At 34.2% G+C, this 8,739-nt stretch overlaps 1 protein-coding gene across 1 annotated transcript; it reads left to right on the top strand.

Annotated features, from left to right (window-relative positions):
- Positions 1 to 2,217: 2,217 nt before the first annotated feature.
- Positions 2,218 to 5,352, top strand: LOC18593327 (fatty acyl-CoA reductase 1-like). Its single transcript, XM_088808393.1, has 10 exons — positions 2,218 to 2,296; positions 2,408 to 2,511; positions 2,715 to 2,917; positions 3,022 to 3,122; positions 3,263 to 3,455; positions 3,572 to 3,733; positions 3,910 to 3,991; positions 4,092 to 4,361; positions 4,919 to 5,046; positions 5,161 to 5,352. Exons 1-10 carry the CDS (start codon positions 2,218 to 2,220, stop codon positions 5,309 to 5,311), a joined length of 1,473 nt encoding a protein of 490 aa, XP_088664519.1. The 3' UTR covers positions 5,312 to 5,352.
- Positions 5,353 to 8,739: the final 3,387 nt, after the last annotated feature.

Raw genomic sequence — 8,739 nt, 5'->3', positions numbered from 1 at the left:
TAATTTGTCCATCAGCATATAAATTTCTCCTCAATATGTGTGAAATTATCAATCCTTTATTGTAGATCATAGCAGCATTGCTACACCAAATCACTTATTTGTCATTAAGCGAAATCTCAAACATACCTTCTATTATTTTTTTGTATAAAAAAAATATTTATTTGTCCTCATTCCATATCATTTTAAAGCAAATATAGGTGTTTGAGGAGAGCAGAGAGGGAAGGTATCCCCCCTACTAATCCATCTTTTACCTTGACATGTCTCTCCTTTGCCTTCCTCATTTGCGGTAGTTAATCCTGCTTCCAGCTTCTGCCCTCAGTTAGCTGTAATCTAACAAGCATACACCGAACCAACGATCCTGATTTAAACATCACTAGTCTAGTAATTTTTCGAATCTAAATTACATAATTTTTAAAAGTTTAAACGTAATTTGCTAATAGTGATAAACATCATATATGTAAGTTTGAATTAAAAGTAGAATTACTAAAATATTTTTTCTTAACCCTAAAGAAATGCTATGCATAGTTATATATGTAAACATCATAGTTCACAAAATATCATTTGTTGTTAATCGGTGTGTTCAGGGGCAGAGAGTGATATTGTTATAAGAAAATTTTTGAAAATTTGTAATGATTATATATTTTTTTAATAATCTTAGAGAGTAGTATATTTAAGGAAGTTGTGACCCCTTCAAAAATTTTGAAATATTTTTTTATTATATATTTTTAATATTCCTCAAAATAATTTTTTATTTAATAATTAATATAAATAATAAATAATAAAATAACTCTACAAATCCTAGCACCTGGCTCATTGATTGGTGCATAATCCCCCTGCCTAAAGAGCAGGGTTCTAATCCCCCTCTCCCAATTAAAAAAAAAATGACTCTACAAATCCTAATTAACGTTACCCTAATTTAAGTTTATTCACACCTCTTTTTCCCTCTCTTTCTCTTCTCTTTTTGTTCTTTTATTTTACTTTACTCTCTCTTATGTAATTAACTACTGAAACACATTTCATTATTTAAAAGAGAGATTTATGATCTTGTGAACTTGGATACAGTAAAGTTTTCTTTACTGTGTATATCGTAGTTATGATCTTGTGAACTTGAATACTGTAAACTAACACATTTCTTTCTATTTATATTATTTAATTATTGTGTGAAATTTTATATATCATAGTTAACTATATATATTTTATGCATTATATTTTATGAATCTAGAAAGTATCATCGAGCACAACTTTTTTGTTAGTTTTTCTTTCTTATCTTTTTCAATTTATGTCATATAAAATTATTTTCTATGATGAAACTTTTGATTGTTGTTTAAATGCAATGTATTAATTTAAAAAATTTTAAACTTTTATTTCACTTTGTTTTTGATTTATCTAACAAAAATTGATTAACTCTGCCCGGGTACGTCTAGTAGCTGGTGATTTTACTTGATGGAACAACGCCTGAAACGGTAAAATGTGACTATATATGGACAGTTTCCTCTGAAAGAAAACTAGCTAGTACACAGTTCAACTAGTCTTGTTTTTCACCTAATTGATCAGCCAATGGTATTTAGAGGTAAATGTTTTATGTTTAACGAGTTCTAATTGGAAAATGACTACGGTTTGATCAATATAGATTCATAGCTTTATGTGTTTATTGGCTTGAATTCACCCACTGAAACGTGTTTATGCATTTATTTCCACATAAATGAATTTACTTTTATTTCATAAACTAAAAAAAAAAACCTAGTTGGCCTTAATTATCTCTTCCAATCAGTGCCAAATGGTCAGCGAATGGCAGGTCCCCCTCCCTCTTCCCTCCAGTCACTTTCGTCCCAGTGCCAAAAATTAATATTCGACGTCACAATCAAATTTACGAAACTGTGTGCAGCAATGTGATGGCAATATCATTCTCATAGTAATAATGAAAGTACCATCAACAGCTCTGGTTCTCCCCTATCAATGCGACAACTCATTCATTGCACAAAAGCTCTGGCCTAAGGGCACCAAAATGGGGGGTTTTCCATACTTTAATACTTTAATTAATATTATTTTCAATACTTCCAAATTGTCATTAAACATTGCAATTTACATGTTGGGAAGGATATATTTATCTTATCTTTTCTCTATCAAATATTGAATTTTAGCCAATTTTATTCCAATAAATATTATAAATAAATTACTTCTTTAATTTGATTTCTTTTTGGCTTCTCAGACATGAATATGGAGTTGGATCATGTTGTCAAGTTTCTTCAAGGCAAAACTATTTTAGTCACTGGTGCAACTGGATTTTTGGCAAAGAGTACTCTCTCTCTCTCTCTCTTACTAAGCCAAGGATGATGATTTCATTTAAGACAATATAATTAATCATTTTAGTTTTACTGAATGATTTAATTCTCAACTACGGTTTCAGTCTTTGTCGAGAAGATATTAAGGATTCAACCAAATGTGAATAAGCTGTATCTTCTTTTGAGGGCTGCAGATGCTAAATCTGCCACAAAACGCCTGCATAGTGAGGTATATAATGAATTTTAAGTTCCATAATTCAGACAATTTTACGATAATCATGAAAGTCATATTCGTAATTACTACTATTCGATCATATGATTCATACTAAATTTAAAATTAAAATTTTTATTTTGATCCAATTTGTTACACATGATATAAAATTTAATTTCAAATTCACAAAAAAAAACTTACACGTCTTAATTTTTATGTAGATTATAGATACAGAATTGTTTACGATTCTTCGAGACAATTGGGGTTCGGAATTTGATTCCTTTATATCAACCAAGGTAATAGCAGTGCCTGGCGATATCTCTTCCGAAAACTTGGGGGTGAATGAATCAAAATTAAGGGAACAAATGTTGAAAGAAATAGAAATTGTAGTACATGTTGCTGCCATGACAGGATTCAATGAAAGGTAATTTAGAATCCTCATATTTGAATTGTAGGAGTATGTCTTAAGAACATAATTTTGCCTATAATTTGCCGCTTTTCTTTACTTCTTTCCTCTTATTTTTCAAGGTATGATGTTGCATTGGCCATCAATACGTTTGGAGCTTTCAACGCTTTGAACTTTGCAAAGAAATGTGATGCGATAAAGTTGTTTCTCCACACATCAACTGGTGAATATGACATTGATAGTTCTTGATTGATTAGTAATTGAAATTAGCTATATACATAGTTAAATTTTAGTACATTCAGTACTTATATCGGAGATGAATTAAGATTGACAATCATGCTTTTTATCATAATTTTCTTTTAGCCTACGTGTGCGGTGAACAAGTAGGAATCATATTAGAGAAACCATTTTCCATGGATGACACACTGTTGAAAACATTTAAATTAGACATTACTGAAGAGAAGAGAATTGTGGAGGAAAAATTAGATGAATTGCGATTCCAACATGCCCCAAACGAAGTAATAAAATCAGAAATGATGGAATTCGGTCTCAAAAGGTTTCTCTCTCACCGTCGTTATTTCCACTTCACCTTGAATAGTATGGACGATTTCTTAAATTAAAAAAAAAAAGTAAAAAGAAAACAATGACAAACCTTGTTTCTTATGAATACAGGGCAAAATTGTATGGGTGGCCTAACACATATGTGTTTACAAAGGCAATGGGAGAGATGCTTTTAGGGAACTTCAAAGGAGATTTGCCTCTTGTCATTATCCGCCCTACCATGATTGCAAGCACTTATAAAGAACCCTTCCCTGGCTGGATTGAAGGTGTGAGGTAATTATCACGACCAAATTGTAACTTCAAATTTTTATGGTATTTGATTTAGGATTATTATTATATTTCATTAATGCAATTTATCGCATTCATTAATTTTTTTTTAAAAAAAATTATTGCTTTCATTAACGTTGTGTATTTGGAATAATGACTCATTAATTTTTGCGTTACTACAGAACCATAGATAGCGTCATTGTGAGTTATGGCAAGGGGAAATTAACATGTTTTCCTGGCTATCCTAGCTATGCCCTCGATGTGGTGAGTATTTTTAGTCTCTAGGTAACATATACCCTTTTCTTCCTATAGCTGGGTATAATTGCAAGTGAAATTAAACACGTGAATTTCAAAATTTATGCAGATACCAGCGGACATGGTGGTAAATGCAATGGCTGTGGCCATGGTTGTTCACACGAATTATCAATCTTGTCCGGCCATTTACCATGTTAGCTCCTCATTTAAAAATCCTATAAAATTCGGGGATCTTCATAAATTTGTATATCATTATTTCACTAAAAAGCCATGGATTAATAGAGATGGACAAAGAGTTAAAGTTCGTAAAGGAACAGTGTTGAGCACAGTCAATGGATTTTTTCTGTACATGTGGATTAAATATGTCTTCCCATTGAAGGTTTGTCACAATCTTAATTTTTATTTTGACATATTATCTAAAAATGTGTTTGAACAACTCAGACAAATTCAAATATGTTATTTTTTTATTGCATTCATTTAAACCGTTATATTTTTGTTTTGGGCCAAATAAGTCTATAAAACTAACGGTTAACTAACTATAATTAGTCAAAACATTTCATTTCATTTTATGTCATGTGGTGTTGAGATGGTATGCTGACATGTTATGATAGATAGTGACATGATGAAATGGCCATGTGATATTTTTCACCCTCCACCTTAATGCCACGTTAGCATCGCTTGACATCAAATGACATGTGACGTTTTGATTAATGACAGTTAATTAACCATTAGTTATAAAAATCTATTTGACTTAAAATAAAAACACAAAGATTTAATTGAACGTAATAAAAGAATAAAAGTTTATTTAAAATTTTTTTAAATAATTTAAAGGTTTCTTTAAACATTAGGTGTTGTATTTATTATCAGAACTTCTCTTATTTAATTAATTCTCATTTCTTATCATAATATATATTTTTATGTTTCGAATTTGTAAAGGTATTGTATTTGGTGAATGCCCTTAGTGGCCAGTATTTCAGGCAAGTTTACATGGACCTTAATCGCAAAGTCAAGTTGGCAATGCGGTTGGCAGAATTTTACAAGCCTTATACCTTCTTTAAGGGCATGTGAGTATGCATATGAGTTTATTATTTATTTAAAAATTCTTGCATTTGGTTTAACAATTTAATATTTTTAATCACTAATTAAATTGTTTTAAATGCTCTTTTCTCCCTATACAGCTTTAGTGACACAAATTTAGACAAGTTGCGAATGGTGGCTCAAGGGAGAGGCATTGATATGGGTGTATTTGACTTCGATTCCAAGAGTATTGATTGGGAGGATTACATGATGAACATTCACATTCCTGGCCTCTTAAGACATGCGATGTAATCTTAATTATTGTCAAGAATAATATTATTCTATTACCGACATCTTTATAAATTTGTATGCAGGACCCTTTGAATAAGATTTAAGTAGAGGGTATCAAGCTTTGAACAGCTTAACAGATAAGGGAAAGGTGGAGAATACTTGCATTACTTTCAATATGTGACTATTTGTGTACTTGATAGCATCTGTGCTTTCAAATAAAATAAAGAATTATTCATTGTTAAACACCTTCGAGAAATGAATGGTTCATCAAAAAAGTGGAGGGGAATTTTTTACCCCCAACTGAATGGTGAACCTTGTCTTTTTAGCTGGCTATCCATTTGTACAGACTAGTGGTTGCTTCTGCCCCACGATCCAATTCTCTCCATCTTCTCTGACAGCAAATATTAAGAAAGCGATTGCCAGGATCGATTCATCTAATAGCAAGAATGCCATTTTTCAAATGCTAACTCTGTAGACACTAAAATCATAAACAAAAAAATAAATTAAAAAAATATATAATAAAAATAATAAAAATTAAAAAATAAAAAAGAAATGAAAAAAGGGGGGAGAGAGGTACGACTGGCAGGGTGCGGACACAACGGACGTTGCTATTCACCGGAAGCATTGGAGAATCTCAAGAATGAGAAAGGAAAGGAAAAAGAGCAAAGATCGAGAGAAGAAAAGGTGCAACCTCCGGAATCGACAGATGGCTCAAAAGGACTGGTGACGGAAAAAAAAGCTGCCGAGTTCCTCAAGTTTATCAAACATAGTGAGTACAATGTGGTCGAGCAATTGAACAGGTTGCCCGCTCGTATTTCACTACTATCTTTGCTTCTCAGCTCGAAACCACATAGGAACTCTTTGATGAGGATTCTGAACTAAGCATATGTGGATCACGATATCTAAGTTGAAAATTTGGACTACATCGTTGGAAACATTTCGGTGGGTAACATAATATCCTTTAGCGATGAAGAAATCCCTTCTGGAGGTAGAAGAAATTCCAAAGCCTTGCATATCACTACCAAGTGTAAAGGCTGTACCGTCGCAAAGGTACTGTTTGACAACGGATCGTCCTTAAATGTGATGCCCATGAGGACCTTGGCCCGTTTACCCATCAACATGTCCTACATGCGAAAGAGTCAAATGATCGTGAGAGCCTTCGACGGAACAAAGAGAGAAGTAGTAGGGGACATTGAGATACCGGTAGAAATTGGCTCGTGTACCTTTACCATTGAATTCCAGGTTATGGATATCGCTCCTTCATACAATTATTTGTTGGGAAGACCTTGGATCCATATGGCTAGGGCCATACCTTCATCTCTTCATCAGAAGGTCAAGTTCATCGTAGATGGGAAGATTGTCTGTGTTAACGGGGAAGAGGACTTACTCATAAGCAAGCCAACAGATACTCCTTACGTGGAAACGGCGGAAGAAGTGCCTGAATGTTCCTTTCGATCCTTCGAGTTTGTTAACACCACATATGTTGGAGAAGGAACCACACCGCCTATTTCGAGGCTTTCCAAAACCACTAAGATGGCTGTCAGTCAGATAGTAGGAACAGGATACCGAGCGGGGGCAGGATTGGGAAAAGAACTACAAGGTATTAGAAGGCCCATACGTGCTACCAAAAATGAAGAAAGGTTTGGCCTGGGGTATAAGCCAACTAAGAAGGAAAGAGAAGAAATGATAGCCGAAAGAAGAAAAGAAAGGTTGGCTCGCTTTAAGAGGCATGAGTTGGAAATCCAAGGAATGACATATATCCTCATCTCTACGAGACATTCCGATTTGGAGGTTGCATCTTTCTTGAATCACCCACCGTTGGGAGCCGAGAATCAGTGTCAGCTTTAGGGGAAGCCTTTTCTGATTTATCAATATGTGCAACAGAGGAAGCTGAAGAACAGTCAGGAAATGTGGATGGGATTCCTACTACATACCTCGGGCCATCGAATCTAAAGTTGAGCAGCTGGACCACCATGAGTTTACTAGTCACTTGTGATTCAATTTCAAAGTAATGCAAACTAAACATCCATGCTTATGCCCAAAAGCATTGGAATTTTATGTATCAGGCTTTTTTATCATTTATCATTCTAATAAATGGACATGCGTAGTACATTTCTCATATCTCTTCTCATGATTAACCATTTCCATTCGTGTCATTTCATCCTTTTATTTTAACTGTTTATCTATACAATAGCTCTACATATTTCAATCCCCTTTACCTTCCAGGATTCCAAATAATGAATGCAAAGATGATAATGACATTGGTTTTGAAGTTAATTTCGAAAAAGGTACAAGTGTTAGTGAACTTGACGATACAGAAAACGTGGAGGATTATGATTTAACTCTGGACTTGTTAAGACTAGTAGAACAGGAGGGGAGACAAATTGTCCCACATAAAGAGACACTTGAAACGATAAATTTGAGAAATGACGAAAATAAGAAAGAAGTTAGAATTGGTATGACGTTGGTGCCAATGGAAAAAGAAAAACTAATAAAGCTACTCCATGAATATGTAGATGTGTTTGCATGGTCCTATCAAGATATGCCAAGACTCAATACAGACATTGTAGCCCATAAACTGCCTTTGAAACTCGAATGCAAACCGATTAAGCAAAAGTTGAGAAGAATGAAACCTGAAATGCTGTTGAAAATTAAAGAAGAGGTGAAAAAGCAGTTCGATGCAGGATTCTTGGAAGTAGCTAAGTACCCTGAATGGGTTGCAAATATTGTCCTAGTACCTAAGAAAGACGGGAAAGTGAGAATGTGTGTGGATTATCGAGACTTGAATAGAGCTAGCCCAAAAGATAATTTTTCTCTTCCCCACATTGACACCCTTGTTGACAATACTGCTCGCCATTCCATGTTTTCCTTTATGGATGGCTTTTCAGGGTATAACCAAATTAAGATGGCACCAGAGGATAGAGAGAAAACTACCTTCATAACTATGTGGGGGACCTTTTGTTAAAAGGTAATGCCATTTGGTTTGAAAAATGCCGAGGTAACTTATCAGCGAGCTATGGTGACTCTCTTCCATGATATGATGCACAGAGAGGTTGAGGTGTATATGGATGATATGATTGTAAAAGCTCGCAAAACAGAGGACCATGCGACCAATCTTGAAACATTATTCAAGAGATTACGAAAATTTCAGCTTAGATTAAATCCAGCAAAGTGCACTTTTGGAGTCACTTCAGGAAAGCTACTAGGTTTCATCGTCAGTGAAAGAGGAATAGAAGTTGACCCGGATAAGGTTCAAGCAATCCGTGATTTGCCTCATCCCAAAACTCAAAAAGAAGTTAGAGGATTTTTGAGAAGATTAAATTATATAGCCCGGTTCTTATCACAACTCACACTCAAATGTGACCCGATCTTCAAACTCCTTCGCAAACATAATCCTGGGGCATGGAATGAGGAGTGCCAAGTTGCTTTTGACAAGGTTAAAAAATATC

This window comes from Theobroma cacao, chromosome 7 (genome assembly GCF_053813885.1).
Source record: "Theobroma cacao isolate CCN51 chromosome 7, ASM5381388v1, whole genome shotgun sequence".
NCBI classification, from domain to species: Eukaryota; Viridiplantae; Streptophyta; class Magnoliopsida; order Malvales; family Malvaceae; genus Theobroma; species Theobroma cacao.
The sequence above is the reverse complement of the archived record's forward strand: the minus strand, read 5'-3'. Positions and strand labels throughout refer to the sequence as shown.

Excerpts from the sequence above, each read along its gene's own strand:
- LOC18593327 (XM_088808393.1), top strand. The coding sequence starts at position 2,218 with ATGGAGTTGGATCATGTTGTCAAGTTTCTTCAAGGCAAAACTATTTTA. Across the intron at positions 2,297-2,407 it reads AACTGGATTTTTGGCAAAGA|TCTTTGTCGAGAAGATATTA; the intron begins GTACTCTCTCTC and ends CTACGGTTTCAG. Across the intron at positions 5,047-5,160 it reads TATACCTTCTTTAAGGGCAT|CTTTAGTGACACAAATTTAG; the intron begins GTGAGTATGCAT and ends CTCCCTATACAG.